At 29.8% G+C, this 18,204-nt stretch overlaps 5 protein-coding genes across 8 annotated transcripts in view; 2 read left to right on the forward strand and 3 right to left on the reverse strand.

Annotated features, from left to right (window-relative positions):
* Window positions 1-7,422, reverse strand: part of LOC114934219 (uncharacterized) — a 51,284-nt gene extending 43,862 nt beyond the window's left edge. For all 3 annotated transcript variants that reach the window (XR_003820229.2, XM_029306867.2, XM_085483299.1), the window contains exons 1-14: window positions 7,358-7,422; window positions 6,812-6,895; window positions 6,168-6,432; window positions 5,326-5,470; window positions 4,667-4,866; window positions 4,444-4,550; window positions 3,806-4,027; window positions 3,154-3,363; window positions 2,745-3,047; window positions 2,315-2,413; window positions 1,806-2,197; window positions 922-1,036; window positions 637-801; window positions 127-342 (exon numbers count right to left, since the gene is read on the reverse strand). Coding sequence is in view for 2 of the 3 variants with exons in the window: in XM_029306867.2 (XP_029162700.1) it covers window positions 145-342; window positions 637-801; window positions 922-1,036; window positions 1,806-2,197; window positions 2,315-2,413; window positions 2,745-3,047; window positions 3,154-3,363; window positions 3,806-4,027; window positions 4,444-4,550; window positions 4,667-4,866; window positions 5,326-5,470; window positions 6,168-6,432; window positions 6,812-6,886 (2,496 nt within the window). In the remaining variant the exon portion in view is untranslated. The remainder of the gene's footprint in view (window positions 1-126; window positions 343-636; window positions 802-921; window positions 1,037-1,805; window positions 2,198-2,314; window positions 2,414-2,744; window positions 3,048-3,153; window positions 3,364-3,805; window positions 4,028-4,443; window positions 4,551-4,666; window positions 4,867-5,325; window positions 5,471-6,167; window positions 6,433-6,811; window positions 6,896-7,357) is intronic.
* A 28-nt stretch (window positions 7,423-7,450) lies between these two features.
* On the reverse strand, window positions 7,451-8,481 carry fh (frataxin). Its single transcript, XM_029306871.2, has 3 exons — window positions 8,143-8,481; window positions 7,916-8,036; window positions 7,451-7,837 (listed from the first exon to the last, which is right to left on the reverse strand). Exons 1-3 carry the CDS (start codon window positions 8,367-8,369, stop codon window positions 7,580-7,582), a joined length of 606 nt encoding a protein of 201 aa, XP_029162704.1. The 5' UTR covers window positions 8,370-8,481; the 3' UTR covers window positions 7,451-7,579.
* Window positions 8,482-9,217: 736 nt separating this feature from the next.
* On the forward strand, window positions 9,218-14,186 carry LOC114934264 (beta-1,3-glucan-binding protein). Of its 2 annotated transcripts, none has more exons than XM_085483253.1 (8): window positions 9,218-9,492; window positions 10,739-10,966; window positions 11,080-11,234; window positions 11,534-11,676; window positions 11,846-12,009; window positions 12,487-12,857; window positions 13,651-13,752; window positions 13,894-14,186. In XM_085483253.1, exons 1-8 carry the CDS (start codon window positions 9,252-9,254, stop codon window positions 14,002-14,004), a joined length of 1,515 nt encoding a protein of 504 aa, XP_085339379.1. In that variant the 5' UTR covers window positions 9,218-9,251; the 3' UTR covers window positions 14,005-14,186. The 2 variants fall into 2 exon arrangements, with proteins under 2 accessions (XP_085339379.1, XP_085339380.1); XM_085483254.1 differs by having other exon boundaries at window positions 11,083-11,234.
* Window positions 14,187-14,247: 61 nt separating this feature from the next.
* LOC146723049 (uncharacterized) lies at window positions 14,248-16,983 on the forward strand. The gene is made up of 2 exons (XM_085483257.1): window positions 14,248-15,555; window positions 16,098-16,983. The coding sequence occupies exons 1-2, from the start codon at window positions 15,468-15,470 to the stop codon at window positions 16,514-16,516; spliced, it is 507 nt and encodes a 168-aa protein (XP_085339383.1). The 5' UTR covers window positions 14,248-15,467; the 3' UTR covers window positions 16,517-16,983.
* mRpS10 (mitochondrial ribosomal protein S10) lies at window positions 16,785-17,881 on the reverse strand. The gene is made up of 5 exons (XM_029306933.2): window positions 17,795-17,881; window positions 17,533-17,715; window positions 17,322-17,449; window positions 17,033-17,234; window positions 16,785-16,922 (listed from the first exon to the last, which is right to left on the reverse strand). The coding sequence occupies exons 1-5, from the start codon at window positions 17,807-17,809 to the stop codon at window positions 16,872-16,874; spliced, it is 579 nt and encodes a 192-aa protein (XP_029162766.1). The 5' UTR covers window positions 17,810-17,881; the 3' UTR covers window positions 16,785-16,871.
* Window positions 17,882-18,204: the final 323 nt, after the last annotated feature.

Here is an 18,204-nt window from a genome sequence, read left to right on the forward strand (position 1 = left end):
GTACATGATATTTTAAAAATACATGTTCAAAATTATTAAATATATATAGTATAATTAGAGCTATAGAATTAAAATAATGCCAGGCTATTAAATATAGATATAGTAGAAGAGAGAAATATTACTCACATTGGATGTGTAAACAGCTTATTTGAAACGTGCTGATCTGACAAATGAGCAGATCCTTTTGATAGATTGTACCACTTCTTTATCCTCATGACTGAGATCTCCGACATTCTTCAATTCTGGTCTCAAAAGAATTTGACTTCGTACACGCTCCAAGGTAATCGACAAAGGCATCATTAATACCTTTGACCAATTTGTTTCCTCGTAATTAACCATGAACTAAAATACACATATGATTTTATAGAATTTTAAAGATTTTTAGAAACCTATATATATATTCATCAACAATGTATCGAACAATATATCGAATTTAAAGCAATTATTAATAATTTTATTTATCACCATGCCTTTATTATTAATAAAAAATATTTATAACATATATGTATATATATATATATATATATATATATATATATATATATGTATGTATTAATTACAAGCAAAACCAATTTGCACTATAGATATCGAAAAGTATAATTTTTATGATTAAAGGGTGAAAGTTTTATTACTAACCTGATCAAAGCAAGTGTCCTCGATATGAAACATCAAGTGTGTCAGAGGTTTTATGATGGGTGAGACTTCTGGCAGACTCATCAAATCCGTTTGTCTGTTTTTTTCGTCGCAACGCAGATTATTTAGCACCCATTCGGACGCTCGGACTAGATATTCGTTTATAATCTAGCACGCAAAAATAGTCGTAAAATTAATACATTAATTTACGAATATCAATTTATTTATTTCATATTTATTGTGGTAGATATACGAGCATTCTCAGAAATACGTCATTGTTTAACTCACCTTTAAAGAACGTCGTCCAGTACTCGTAAACAACAATTCGTCCGTGTAAGTCTCAATGACGCAAGTCATGTTCTGTAATTCGTTATTCCTCGAAGTTTGATCTTCTCTTCCGAGACTGTAACAAAGTTTTTGCTTAAATAACATAAAATGGAAAATATAACATTTTAAATTAATATTAAATTAAAGAAGTTATACATGGAATTACCACTAAACTAACTTAAGTCACATTAATTATTTAAATCAAAATTTGCAAGTTCCACTTTTTAGAGATTTTACGTATTCAGCGCTAATGCAATTTAAATGCGAGAGTAAATATAATATATAATAATGTACACATTACGCAAAAATATAATTGGATAATATTATAATTCATTATATATTATATTAGAATTATATTATAATTCATTATATTATATATATATATATATATATATATATATATATATATATTTATTATGAGACTATATTGTATAATATATATTATATATGTATATTATGTTATATATTGTATTTTTATGGCAAATTTATAATCCCTTTAATATTTTTGAAATACATGTTTCTTCGCAATCAATAATTATTTAAATCATTTTAATAAATTTTCAATAATATGATATATAAATCATTTTGAAAATGACAACTCTTTGCTACAATTTTATATAATATATTTTTTCATAATATTTTCACATATAATGCAGTTTACAAAATCATAAAAGAAAATCAACCGTTTCTAATCAAAAGCTATCTAAGTTAAAAATGATCCTAGATAAATTAAAATTAATTTCTAAAAGAAAGAAATTGATTAAATTAATTTCTACTTCTTTAAGAAGTAGAACTTAAGAAATTTATAAATTACTAAAAAAAGTTCTTAAAAGAAAGAGACGTACCTGTCTTTTACGAGAAGAACGAAGGAGTCTATCTGCGCCGTGTGCTTGTTGTCCTCGTCGATGCTGCAAATCGCTTCAGCGAGGGCCGTGGCTGCGGTCGATCTGTCGTAAGGGTTAAAGGGGCTCAGCTCGCAGTTTGTGACCCTGGAACTCGGTGTATCACGAGAACCCTTCCTTCCACCTTCTCTCTTCGCGGACACGTCCAGGAGGCCGGAGTACAGAGCGGCGCACAGGATTTGAAGCAACACGTTACCTCCGATCGGACAACAATGCGCAGGAATGTTATCGTTGAGGGCAAATGCTGTGCGCAAAACTGGAGTCGAAGCTGTCACGTATAACTCGGCGAAGCAGCCGATCGCCAGCGACATGGCTTGATATATGCTGGCACCTGTCTAAAGATTTAATTTTTTAAATTTAATGCATTTCTAAATATTTTGTCTCTCTTAGGGATCCGCAATTTTTATTTAAAAACAAACGATTAAAACGCGTTTGTGATGTATTATAATTACCTTTGCAGCTTCTAGAAGCACCTCAACTACTGGCTGCATCATGATCTTCAGAGGCTTTATCAATGCGTTGAGCCAGGGTGGCCTCGATTGATTCCACACCTTTAAAATAATTATATATAATTATAATTAGCAAATGACGAATTAGTAAATTGTTATAAATTGTATATAGTAAAATTAGAATTTTCTCTGGAACTTTATAAAATTTTCACGAGAAATTTAATGATTATTTTTTCTATTTATATAAATAAATATATTATTTAGCTTATCTTAAAAATTAATAATTTCATTTCTACATTTCACGTCTCTCTACATTTATTAAAATATGCTTGCATTATCGTCACACATTAAATCAATGCAAATATTTTAATGAGAATTGGTATAAATTTACGCGATTAAATCTTTCCAACGAGATTTTATAAAAGCGCTCGACCTGTTGTCTATCCAGATAATTGGACCAGTTTGGATCCTGCTTCAATGCGGGTATAATTACATGCTCTGGCTCGTTAACGGTCACCACTAGTACGTGAGATAAGCTGTATAATGCCAAAGCTGAAGTTATTTTTAGTGATTTATCGCACGCTGATCCGCTGCATAAAAAGCCGCCGCAACTCTTTTCGTTTTTCTTCGATTTATTAACTGCGTCGTATTCGTCTACGAACGTAAAGCTCACATTTTGACGTACCAAAGTCTTTAATAGCATCTTTCCTACGACGTAATCGTTCATCGATATCACCTGCGGATGGATGAAAATTTGACACAAGATGCGAGTTAAAAATAAGAAGTTTTTTAAATTAATTAATTATATTTTAAATTATTTAATATATTAATTAATTAATTACTTTCATCAGTTGAGGCCAGTTGGGTTGAGGCTGATGCCTCATGACATTCAACTCGAGGATAACGGCTTTGTCCTCAGGCAACGTTATAATATCAGCTGGAGTATCAGTTGCGTTCAATCCTAATAAATTCGGAGCGCATATTAATAGCCATGGAGCTGGACTGCGTCGAGGTCGCAGTATCGCCAAATTTTCCAATCCGTGTCGGAAGATCTGAATAACGTATATAATCATTTATTATTTAACATTTATAAAAGATATTTTTTTATCATAATATTAAATGTTCATGTTTTAATATCGCTAAATTAGATTCCAGGTTAAATTAATGAATAGGACTTTTATCTTTCTACGCGTTCTCTGTGTAATTTTAATTTATAAAATTACACTTAATAAAAATAATGTACTTTTCGTTCGTTATGTTTAGTTTGGAAAATATTTTAAAAACCTGCCACTCTGAAGGCAATTCTTTGAGATACAATTCTTTGAGTGCTATAATTCTATCACATAAAACGTGTAGTACACGTGTTTCAATTTATACGAGTACATTTACTTAATTAGTTTACTTAATAAAAATGTGGTTTTTTTTTTTAAATAAAATGTTCAACTTGTTGGAAAATGTTTTAAGAGCCTAAGAAGACACTCTGGAGACCCGTACCTGATACAGTTCTCTGAGAGGAGTGCCCCTAAGTAGTAAGCAGATTAATAATTCATTACATTTCGCATGTATATCTCTTATCGCTGTCGGCAAATTACTCGGTCGTGCACCTATCATCCCGTCGCCATCGACACATGCGCCTAAAGCCAGATATCCCGTACAGCAGAGCACATTAAAGGCGTCCGACCAAAATTGCTCGGATCTTGCCACTGTCGGTCGACCCTGTTACATAAAATAAATACTTTGTTTATATTATGTAAATTAAGAATAATACAAATTCTCAATCGCATATCTTAAGTGGAATTTTTAATGTTAGAACAATTTCCAATGTGCATGTCGAGTTATCCAAAAATATTGGGAATTCTACATCGAATTGTTTTATTTTTATTATTTGCATTCTTTTAATTTATCTCATTTTACTTAATCATAAATGATAACACAATCGAACGTTGCATTTTAATAAATTGCGAATGTATAATGCATGCAAATGATAAGAAAAAAATCAATAAATAAGATTTCAAACAAGTTTCATTTTATGTGATTTATAGGTATAACAATAAAGCGTTCTATACAGAGATAAAAGAACAGAATAAATTGAAAGATTAATCGAAACTAGTTGTGATATATCGCGGACTTACGTGAATGAATCGCGTTGTTATGATGGATAGGGACTCGTTTAACATTTCTGAAAATACACGCTGTGCCATCTTAGGCGAGACTGTGTTCCATAAATCCGCCTTAGTACCTGCAAATATTAGCATATTCGTTTTTTTGCGAATGTGTTATAAATCTGTATCTATAAAATATCACTATGACATTACAGTTATTCGGAGAGAAATGGGAACCGAATATTAATTTTACCTTGCATATATAGCCACCACATCTGTATAACGTAGGAGCATCGCTCTCTTTCGAAGAATGGTTTGTTGCTGTGCCAGCTGAGAGAGTCCGCTTCGTTAAGGATGTACAAGGAAATTAATCTACAGTGCAGATCGAGCAATCTCTCTGCCACGGCTTCGGCCATTTCATGGAATGCTTTGTGAGATTTATTAATTTTTTCACTATAAGAGAAAAACAAATAAAATTGATACAAATATCGTGTATATATATATATATATATATATATATATATATATATATATATATTAGAATTTATTTAAAATATAAGAAAGAGACCAAAAATATACTGCATTTTTTAAATTTTGAGATAAAATAAAAATTCTTTATTCTTATATTTTTTATACGTTGCATAATCATCTAATTATAACGTGCGTTATATAAAATAAACTCTTTTTCTTTTTTTAACGATCACAGCAAGATTCTATTTTGTATTTAAAAGAAGATGATAAATAAGAGATCATTTTTTGGAAACATGGACCATTAGAAATTTAGTAATTGAGTTAAAGAAAATTATTTAAAACCTATTCTACAAATATTCTCTTAGAAAAAATTCATAGTTGATTCAAAAATTTTTAAAAATACAATTAATTAAAAGCTGCAACTTTCATAGTGTAAAGTACCTGGCTTGAGAAGTGATCTTTCCTTTTGAGTGTTGATTGTAACACCATAAGCAATTTCGTATCAGGGCTGCTGCGCCCAAAGTGGCGGTGAGTACGGTAAGGTCGGCGTGATCCAAGGATTCTTGAATCAACATGTGCAGATGCTCTAAAAAATAAAAAAAAGAAAGAAAAAAATATAAATTTTATTTTCTCGACACTTCTAAATATTTCTAATTTTGTAAGTCTTTAAAAAGAAAGAAAATTGCGCCATTATCAAAAATTTATTCAAGTCAATTAAATACAGCTTTCTTGCCGAGGTAGATAGACAAAGTAAATTAAAAGAAGACAAGGATCAATAGTAGAATTATTTAATTAATTTAGAATCGATTTTCTTAATCGGAAATTTAATCTAAGATTTAATTATGGTATTGTTTTATGAATTCAAGAGATCTTTTAGTGCGAATTAAATCTCTTTGAAACATAACACTTTGCACATATATTCTTTAATTAATTTGTAATTTATAATAATAATCTCCAAAAATATATGTTAATTATTTAGTAGAATATTGATAAAAACGTTTCAAATTTAAAGATTTAATATATAATAATTAGAACAGTTGTATTTAGCATTTAAATATATTCATAAAGAGAGAGATCTACTATAAATGCATATATATTTAATAATAAATATATACATATATTTATATATATATTTACTTTTTTATCAATTACCTTTTTAATTTCTCTTTATTCATTATTCTATTAATCTATTTATGGATTATATTATATATTAATCTATTTATTTGTTGCCAGTGTTTTTCAAATATAAAAATTTTATTTCTCGTCATCGAGATAAAATGTACCTAGCAATTCTTCTGCGGTGTCGGCAACGAGTAGAATAAAATCGGAGGGCTGGATCCGTTTAATAGCACCGTCCTCGCTGTCGACGCTGGATGCGCCTTCATTTTCGGTGGCGCTTAAACCAGAAGCGCACTTAAAAGCGGCCACGAAATCCGCTTCCCACCATGTGACGATTTTTATTGCGGCGAACGAAGCATGTCGTGGAAAATCGAGTTTCCCACCGCTAATACGTAGGCATAGCGGTTCTCTCAAAACTGTTTGCATATCCTACATTTCGCAAATTACAATATTACATGTAGCATATAAGATGAGTTTTAATTATGTCACATTTTTAGAATAAATAATATCAATCAATCAGCATCAATTTAAATATTTTTTACCCGTTTATTAAAATATCTATGAAAATTATTATTAAATTATTATTTAAGATAAAGATAAAAATCTGTATCTACCACCAAAATAATAACAGAATTATTTGATTCACATATTTGTATCCTTGTTTCAAGATCATCAATAAATCAATTTTTTGCAATTAAATACGTCATACATAATAAATTTGGAATAAATTTTTTTTGTGTCTTTTTGGAAACAGATATAAAATATAAACTATTATTATTAATGACAATTGTAGTCAATTAATTAATACCTGATAATATTGCATGTCTCGTTGTAGTAAAATTCTTACGCGATCGACCAAATTCCCATCTTCCATAATCTCCATTTTTGCTTTCTGTCGAATAATAAAGGAAAAATTATATTCGAACAGTACGATTAAATCATTTCATTATGCATAATTTAGTACATAAATAAAATTCGATATAGTTGCAATGTAAATGCAATTAAGAATGCTCTTTTTTAATGCTAGTTTTATACATATAAAGGAATTTTGATGAATGATCAATTTTATTTTAATAAAAAAAAAACAATGTTGTTCAATATATAATTATCTAATAATTTGACGAAAGAAATCGAAATTGTTATATATATATTTGTAACTTTAAAGAATGTAAAAATAAATAATATTATATAATAAATATTATTTTTTAAAAATAATTTGCATATTTTAGTTGCAATGTATCTATGTTGCTATATAACTAAAGTATAAATAAGTATATAACAATAGTGTATATGTGCCATTATAAAAATTCAGTTTGCATAATACGTAATCATTTGATATATTAAAATTACTCACATAAAGATTTTACACCGTAGTGTCTATACATATATATACATATGGTGTTGAGAAATTTTCTTCACTTATTTTAATATTAGTCTTATGTACAACTTTCTCATAAATCAAATCTTTAATAATTTTCACTTTATATAATTATATAAAGAGAATTATAGTAAATTCGCACCAGCTATCATAAATTAAATCTCTATTGATATTATTTCTCAAAAGAAAAGTCATCGATTACACAGCTTGCTCTTCTTTGCCACTAAAGGAACATTTGTCGAAACATGCTTGATGCCTCACAATCGCTGGTATCTCTTTATTCAATAGTTCGTGCAATGTTTTGCCATCATGTTTGTATATCCATTGACCATTTATAAAATTATAACGCTTGGGTCCAGATTTTGGAGACGAGAGCCAAATCTGTTTGTTTGGTGTCTGACGATTTATAACATAAGTGCCATGTGGGTCACCAAAGATTACAGTCAGTACACCATCCTGCAACAGAAATTTCGCAAATATTAAACACACAAACACAAATGGCAATTATGAATTCTGTAATTACTACTCGCATACTCCATAAGATACATCTGCGTCTGGCAAATGTGCTGCTGCTTCAACTAATTCCTCAAAGTACTCGCTTAATGAATCTAAAGTCTCATCACAGATTCTCTCATATTCCACCGGGCTAAGTACGCTAATAAAATTATATAAATAATAAATTTTGATGTTTCAACAACATATGCAAATGTTATAGCATTAATTATAAAAAAAAATAGTACGATTAATATAAAGATACTCACTATTCTGTCGAATACTCAGTATCGGAACTAAAATTATTTAGAGATGATTGTAATAAATTTGTTAATGAATTTCTCTTCGCAAAATGTGCTGAATTGAGGTTAACATAACCTCGAACGTGACTTTTGCATTTATTCAGTTGTACGATTCGTTTTTTGATCAAAGTTTTATTTAACAGACTACAAGATAATCTCCATATTATGCTGGATCTCGTCGTGATAGGCAACATGATAAATAGTCTCTTTGAAGTTTTATCGATTAAACAAACTCTCTGGTTAATACAATGAAATCTTCTGACACATGTTTACATCACATCGCCGCGTGCAAGAATGTGTCTATTGCGCAACTGCAGCAGCCGATTAAATAAATTTTCAAAAGCAAATCGAAACCAAATAATGCGACAATATGGTAATAATTTTATTACAATATTGTCATTAATTAATAAACGTCATTTTATTGAAGTTCTGTTAAAAAGCAAAATCAACAAATCTTTGTTAAAAAATAATAATACCTAAAATAAAAAGAGAAATAATTCCTGATATTTAATAATGTCTAGAAATTTAATTTTTTTTCAAGTTACGATCGCGCGGAGTTCACTTGATGAATCCATTACACGTTGCGCCAGAATTGCGACAATTCTGTCAAATAAATTTCGTGCGACCGTAGCTTTAAGCACTGCCAAGAATCATTAAATTTTTTTGTGAATATTTTTACAAACATGATAATAAAATTATTGAAAAAGAAAAGAAACAAATTTATTTCTGCAATTTCTGCATGTATATCTAATATATGCCTAAGGAAAGTATTACTGATTTTATTTATATCTAATATAGAATAAATATATTTATTATATATTAGATATTTATAATATATATTGTTTTTATAGGACCTTCTTCCTCACAGATGAGTATATAACAATATTAATTATTATTATGCGAAAATGACGAAATAAAGATATCAGGGTATTTTGGATGATTTCACATGATTGAATCTGTGGAGGGAATCCCTGGAATAAACAACCAAGCAGAATTTACATAACGAATAAAAAAAAGCAAGAGCTGAGCAAGGAGGGACCCGACACATTACACTAGCAGTATCAGCGAATCAGTGTATGTGCATGCGTGCATATCAGTCTTTCTCTGAATTTCCCGTAAATCTGACGCTCAATAAATATCGCGACACTTTAAGAAAATCGACAATCATAAACATGTTTATCCGCACAACCGATCTCGCGATACTTCGGCTAACGATCGTATTAGCATGCATATTCGCGAAACCGGTGTTTCCCTACGTGCTACCAGTTCCGACCTTCGAAGTACTAAGGCCGCAAGGTCTTCGAGTTTCTATACCTGGTAAGTTTGATATCGAGATTTAATACAGTCTACTACAGAAGAAAAAATACGTAACAATTTTAAGTATTGTTTTCGAAAAAAAAAATTGTTTAAATTAAATTAAATCGATAAAAGTCTCATCTTACAAGTTCAAATTACAGAACATCATTTAACTTGTTTAAAAATTATTCTAAAAAGTAACTGTTTTATAAATTGCAACATTAAAAGATGTCTAATTATAATAAATTACGATCAAGAAATTATTACATACATTATTTGTTGTTAAATTGTCATAATAATGTTGTAATCTGATCATGTAAAATGCATTTTATATATCTAAAATGTAGTATATAAAATAATATAATAATGTAAAAATATTGGCGATTATAGTTATAAATATAAATTATAAAAATATCGGATAATTTGTTTAACTCGTTGTAAATTTATAAAAAAATGTTTCGAACAGAATCATATCAAAGAGATGACTCAATTATGATAATTATATACATATGCAATCGGTATCACTGTTTATTATCAAAAGCATAACCAGGGTCATGCCAACATGAATGATTGTCTTAAATATCAAAACCATGTGTTTTTTATTTGAGAAGTATAAACTAACAAATATTTTACGACTATCTTTAAACAATATTCGTTATTTAATTTAATAATTAATTATTAAAGTTATTAACAATATCAATCATTATAGTTGTTAACATGGACAAGTATGATTGAATCATTTTCTTTAGGGATTTCCTCGGATGACCAAGATTAATCGTCAAAGAAGCGTGTAATATTAAGTGGTTTTTCTTGGAGTGTTGACGTATTTCACTTTATCGCTAAACGCATTATTTTATCATAATATGTAGTATCGAATACTTAATGACTACATAGATGCAATTTCTAAAAAAGTTTTAAAATCATAAGAATAATAATCTCTTCAATTTTAATATCGCGTCTAATATTATATTTTAAACTTTTAATTGTGTCTTTATAAAAGAACACACACACACACACACACTCAGACACACACACACACACACATATATATATATATATATATATATATATGTAAAATTATGCAACATAATAATAAAAAATAATTAAACAATGAAAAATATTAGGAATACATTCATATTGTAAACTACGAATTTATATAATGTGCCTTGATTATAAGATTATAATAAAAAAAAGAATTTAAAAAAATAATTTTTATATTTAGAAATAAATTATGATTAATACAATAGTTATGAAATATGATTAATAGATTCACCGGGCTTAAGATTATTTGGATTCCACGCTAATAAAAATAAAGCAATTCACGCTAACGAATACGGCGAGGTCGCTGGTAATGTTTATTTAGCGACAAACGACCGCTGGATTTTCGAAGATACGGAAGTGACCATAAGGAAAAGAGATGTACTTCATTATTGGATTTATGCGCAAGTGGATGGGAACAAACACACAAGTAACATCCAGACGTGGACGCATTCCCGTAAGATTATTTACATAAACATAGCAATTAATTTACATAAATATAGCAATTAATGATCAAAGTAACGGTATTATTTTTACGATAACGATAACGTGTATCTCACGGATTGGTAGCAGTGAAAAATCCAGGAACTGACAGTGAAGAAACTATACGGGGTTCTACTACATCAAGATATGAAATTCCGCCCGCTCAGCTATTGTTCGAGGATAATTTCAATTTTTTCAACGCGTCATTATGGAAACGCGAAATAAAGATGCCTCTATCCCCGGTGAGTATTTCGAGGTCCTTTTTCTGAATTATTAAAAAAAAATAAGTAAAAAAATTAATACAATTATTAGCACAATATTTGATATATATTGTATCCTTTCTTTTTCATTTAATATTTAATTTTGTTAAAATTATTAAATTAAAAATAAAAATAAATATAACAATATATATATATATATATATATATATATATATATATATATAATAAAATTACATGCAATATATGTAATAATATAATAAGAATATAATAAAAATTTAAAATATAAATTTTTGTTAAAATTATTTAATATATAATTATAGGACTATGAGTTCTGCGTTTATCACAATGAAAACCATCAGCAGCTCGTGCAAATTGACGATGGTCGATTATTGATAAAGCCAATTATATTAGAGGATTCATATGGTGAGAACGCGACTGCATATGGATTATTACAACTCAATAGGTGAATATATTAGTCACCGACATAAGAGATCTCTTTACTTTCCAGATAGCAAAAGTGATCATATTGATGTCAAAATGATGCTATAATAATTACTGTTGTGATCTGAGCTAATGCAAATTCTCACTCTATATTTTTTCTTTTATTTATAATTCTTTTTTTTCTTTTTCAGGTGTACTAGCACAGTTTCTTACGAATGTTCGCGACACGCATTATCCTATAGCATTCTACCGCCCATTATATCCGCGCGTCTTACCACGAAGGAGAGTTTCGTTTTGCGGTCCGGAAGAATCGAGATACGTGCGAGATTTCCTCGGGGCGATTGGCTATATCCAGGTAATTATATACAATCTGCGATTTGTTGCGCATAAGATAATTGAAAAAACATACAATATAAAACAAAGTGATATTTTGTCAGACGTATAGAAAAAAATGTCAGAAAATTTCTTATTATTAATTTGTCAATCTGTCAATTTTTCATTTAAATCAATTTCTTCTATAATTTACATGTTTTTTGCTAATTGTATATATTTAAATTAGAAATTCTTATTTTCTGCGAGAAATTTTGAATTTTTCTTATTCTTGACACGAGCTGAGATAATTTTATTATACAAAATAGATTTTCAAGATAAAATAATATAAAGCTGGTCAAGGAAATCTTGACTGAATCTACTCAAAATATGGCATAATCCAATTATTAATTAGTAAATATTAATAGTATTCATTAGTTTATAATTAATATACATCGCGTTAAATAAAAGTAACAGAAATTTATAAAATACATGTGTATATCATTCTGTGCAATTTTATCAGAAATGTGGCTCGAGCCAAAATATTTCACGTATGGTGCGAATTATGCCAGTGGCCGAGTTCTTTTGGGTATGACGCGCGGCAATGAGAACCTGGTGAATGCCACGGATGTTTCGAAAATTTATGACGCTCGAAGATTGGATTTTGGTATAAGAGTAGGCCCACCTTCAGACGTTCGGGAAATACTCGTGTCGAAGATGCATGAATTCGGACCGCGATGGACGCGGGATTTCCACATATACACGACGATCTGGACCAGCGATGGCTTCACGTTTTTGGTCGATGGCGAAGAAATTGGCCGGGTGAGACCCGACAAAAAAGGATGGATGAGTAGTTCCAACGCAGGCAGAAAAAATGCTCCATTTGATCAAGAGGTAAGATCAATGCATTTTATTATTGCTGCACTGGTGCAAATAATATCACTGTAAAATGAAAGTAAAGTGAGTTCCTGGAATTGTTTATACATGATCAAATATGAATATAATTATTATATATAGAATATTTCCATATATGTGTTCTCATTTTCTTATATTTTCAATTATTCTTCTTATTATTTTTCTACAGAAACAGATAGAGTATAATGATAAGGGAAAGAGAACACATATATTCTATGTATAATAACATTTAAATTATATATATATATATATATATGGTATTAAATTAGATAATTCTTTATTTTTACAATTTCTATTTTTATGTCTTATTTGTATAATTTTTTTATACTTACAATTACACCTAATTTATAAAGTTTTCTAACTTTTCTATATATTATAGTTTTTATTTAATAGAAATTGTAAAAAAAAGAATTATCTAATTTAATAGCAAAAAAATTAATAAATTTTTAAGAAACCGTAAACTGTGACCAATACAACTGTAATTTAAACGGTTTCGGCTCTTTTCATTGATCTAGAAATCAAAACAGTTATTATATGAATGACCTTAACCATGACCGAATCTCGGAATATCATTTTAGTCCGGTTTCTTGAATATAATATTGTATAATAAACAAGTGTTGCAATCTTTCTATCAGAATATTTATGTCGTTTTATCTTATATCAACAGCATAAATTAATTTTAAATATAAAATATATACCTACTAAATATATCAATATTATGTTTTATAATTTTTGAATATATACATATAATTTATAATTTTTTTAATGATAGTTTTATATTACCCTTGGCGTCGGTGCGGGTGGAGTACGTGTATTTCCGGATAATACGCTCAGTTCCGGATTGCCAAAACCATGGACAAATCTAGGTGCTAAGGTATGGATCCTTTAATACATTCGATGTAATTGCATATAGCTTCTGTTCTTGAGATATTTTCTTAAAATAAAAGAATACGATTTATTTTTAAAATAATTACATAAAAAAGTATATATACACATTGGTTTTATTCAATTATAGGCAATGTTAAATTTCTGGCATTCTCGAAACGAATGGCTACCAAGTTGGAGGCAAGACAATGGCGAAAAAACTGCTTTTGAGATAGATTACGTCAAAGTGTGGTCTCATTAATTAAATCAACGCGTTGACGTCTATATGTATAACTCATTTTTATCATTCATATAATTTCTCTTATCATTCATATTTTTTTTAATGAGAATAAATACTCCAGACTTTCTCGAATAACATATATATATATGTACAAAGCCATTCGATTACTATATTGGATATAAATAAAAAAATCGACAAGTCAATTACCTTCTGATTCAACGATGACGAAAGACTACAATGTCAACGATATTATAATACTCGAGAGATGCCTTTTTGCAATCCAAGAATTTTGTAATTGGAGTGCACTGTTTTTCTGTAGAAGAGAGTGAACGATATACTATCCGTGAAATCGGGAAAGAAATTCAGGGTCGCCCGGAGCTGGTTCTACCTTTAATGCTCCTTCCATTAACCGCTCAGACGATCATCTTCTGATAATGCTCTTGACATGAACAGAAAAATTTCTTAAATGACATTTATGAAGGACATGTTTTCCACGTTTAAAGCAGATTTTCCGAAGCGATATCGTTATTCGTTCGTTCATTAACTTTTTCTACATATTTTGTTCTCTTAGCAATGCATCTCATCTCTTTTTTTTAACAGATAGTATTTTTATATCCTTATATGTTAAAATAGAAAAGTATATCTATTATATTTTTCTCGTTGTAGTTCTACATAAATATAAGAAAATACAAAAAATTAATCAATTTATATAATAATTATATGTATATATTTTAAGTTTACATCATTACATCATTGCACGAAACGTAATGTGTACGTATCCTGTAGAGCTAAAAATACCGTACTAGATTTGATACATTGTGGCAACCGGCTGTCAAGGTCATTCTGTGCGAAATCAGGCTTGATTTTACTCGGAAGTTTCGCTTTCCCGGCGAACATCATCTTGAGAGAGAAACTCAATTCTAAGATCGTACGCAAAGTGTTTTGTGCTTTGATGTTGACATAAATATATTTTTATAATGACATATAAGGAAACCAGATATAAAAGAGAAAAAATAATTCGATCGCAAAATGTGCCGACTTTCGACCTGGTCCATCTTTCAAACCGGTTTACCTCGGAAACAAGAAAAAAAGTGGCAGATCGTGCGGTCTTTCTTCCGTCTACTTTGCAGTGAGTCCTGCTTGATGTGTCTGTCTCGGAGAGCCAATTAATTTAACATCTACTACAGCGCGCACGTGTGTACTTTTACGCTCTATCGTGGCACATAAGATCTCGACAAAGTCGAACGACCTCATCTTCAGCTTCAACGTCTTCGTCTTGTCCGGTTTCGTTCCCTCTTCTACGGCGACTTTTTCCTCTCGCGAACAGTCGATCGATAGCTCTCGCTGTAGCTATACTACGACTTCCTCTCGTAGAATCGCCGGATAAAATTCAAACTCTCTGTAAAAAATTTACCGAATGTGTTAACTTAATTCTTCATCACATTTAATTCGGTCATCCACTTGTCAAAACCCCGTGATAAATAATGATATTAAAAAACGTGACTGTTATTTTAATAATCTTCATTTGGGCTCGTGATTCTTTGGCGGGTTGTCATCGTTCAAGACGCTCAAGTAAGTTTAAAAAATAAATATTATATTATAAATAAAATATATTTTATAATTCGATCAGATAAGATTATATTGTTGGAATAATATAAGTTTTTACATTAATAAATATCTTTTTTACTTTTTATTATGATATATTGTATATAAAAAAATCTAAAAAATTTATCTAAAGAATATCTCATAAAGAGCAAAAATAATTAAAGTAGTTATAAAATGTTTTACACACATTTCCCGGATGTTGTTTTAATATGTACATGTAACATGGATTTATTGCCTCTATTGAATGCAAGTTTCCATAATTTCTTGTACATACATATTCAGAAAATGTCATTGAAATTATTGAATATTTAAATCTATTTAATTGTCATTACGTCATATCAGTTTCTGATGCATCTTACAATGCACGCAATTAAATAATTGAAAAAAATGTGATCAAATAAACATATATTAGATTGATTTATAAAACCCGCTCTATGTATACTTATATGTAGTTATATAATTAAATAAGAATTATAAATATGTAAAAATTTATGAGAATTTCATTTCAGACAACGAATACATACTGCACAGATGCACAGCTACTGCGGAATTAATTAGGAAACACAGGAACAACGGGGAAGGTGTGAGCTCGCGTAAAACCGAGGACTCGTCTTCTCGGTTGCAAATACAGCAGAGAGATCCTGAGATTTTCTCGGCGACGATTCTAATGGACGCTTCTCAATCCGAGACTCCGAGTGGTGTTTATCGACGTATGACCCATATGAGACGACGCGGTAGCGGACACGCACGTCGAATCACTGGCAAATATTTGGCAGATACACCTCTCAGGACTCTCAATATAGATGTACCGCAAGGTAAACCGTCGGCCTTCAAGAAGAAGAACCCGTTGCCGGAACTTGCGCACGACGTATCCGGCAGAAAAATCGACTCGTCGCCGCGTGTAATAATCATCAAACCTGTAACTTAACACCCTTCTGACAACGCTTGATTTATGAAAAATTTGAATTTATCGCGGAGATTGACGTACAATTAATTGTAATAATTTAGATAAATTCGCGCTGCACTTTTTTTGTCGTAACAATTCATCCAAAAAATTACCGTTTAATAATAAAATGTAAGAGATTATTTTTGTCGTCACTAAACTTTCGAATATTGAAACATTGTATTAAATATAATTATAATTATATTATATTATAATTAAATAATTATAATTATAATTAAATAAGATAAATACATTTCAAGTGTATTTTCCTTATAATTTATACCAGGAAATTATCTACAACAGTATAATTGTAATATAAACAATTGTTCTTTTTGCATAATTATACTTTACACATTGCAGCTATACTCTCTGGCAACTTGTGTATTTCAACCTGTGAATAGAAATTCATAAATAAACAAGATGCAAAAATAATACATAGAAAACATTGAGACACGTAAAATATATTGCATTTTTTTGTTGTAAAAATTGTAAAAGTTTAACCTTGGTCACTTTCATTGCCACTCCTTCTGGTAAATTTCTCTGAAGATATTCTATAAAAGTATCTGCTGTCGACCCAGTTAGTTTTAAAAAATCCAGGTAACGATAATAAGTTCTAATTTCATATTGTACTCGATGTACTTTATGAACATGAGCAGATTTCAGCACTGTCCATCGTTCATGGATAGCTTTACGTGGTGCTGTACTAATAAAGATATATTTTGACATTTTGATATATCGGCACAAATAATTGATCAAACATTAGGTGAAGTCAAATAACTGGCGAACTTACTTTCTACATACATTGATGTTTAAATAATTCGCAGCCATCACCGCAAATTCTCCATAACTTTTCAACACTGCTGGATCATTTCCTCTGACTTCAATCTCGATTTTCTTGTATAACTTATCCGGTGTGCTCTGAAAGAAGAGTCTCTGTTTTTAACTGTTTTTGCATGAATATAAACAAATTGAAAAATATATTGATTTTTCACAAAATTTACCGTGTTCGTCGAGAGCAAGGATGGCTGTTCCCTCGTCGAGTCTTGTTGTTCATTCTGTTCTATCGATGTTGAAAATCTCACGAAGGACGCGTTGTTTCGTAGAAAATTTCGCGCAAGAACGCTGGCATGTCCCGAGTCACATCGAACGACATCAGTGACGATATTCTTGAGAAGAAATGGTACCTAACAAAAGGGTTAAATAACACAGGTTAATTTGCAATCGATTTACATTAATGTCACATTGATTTTCATCGAGTTTTACCTTGGTCAGGAACATTTCTCGTCGTTACCGGTTCAGATTACCTCCTTCAGAGTACATAAACACCATCTTGGAAACGTGGGGGACAGCTAGTGCCGCTCGTCTTTGGATATGCGAACTAAAATCGGTCACGTGACAAGAAGTGAAGAATGGAAGCTACATTTAAAAACTATGCGCTACACAAGTATATATGTTTATCTTATATATGTCATTATATAATTACTATTACAATAATCAGCCTATTATAGATTACAATTATATTTTTTGTTATATAGCGTATAAATATAAACTACACTTGTTTTTAAATATAAATTCTAAGTGAAAAGAAAAACATGTTTATACATACATATTATACTAATTGTAAAATACGTTACGTGTAAACATAAATTTCTTAAGTCAATAAAGCCTTATTT

Source organism: Nylanderia fulva, unplaced genomic scaffold (genome assembly GCF_048542155.1).
Source record: "Nylanderia fulva isolate GAGA-0341 unplaced genomic scaffold, ASM4854215v1 Scaffold24, whole genome shotgun sequence".
NCBI lineage: Eukaryota > Metazoa > Arthropoda > Insecta > Hymenoptera > Formicidae > Nylanderia > Nylanderia fulva.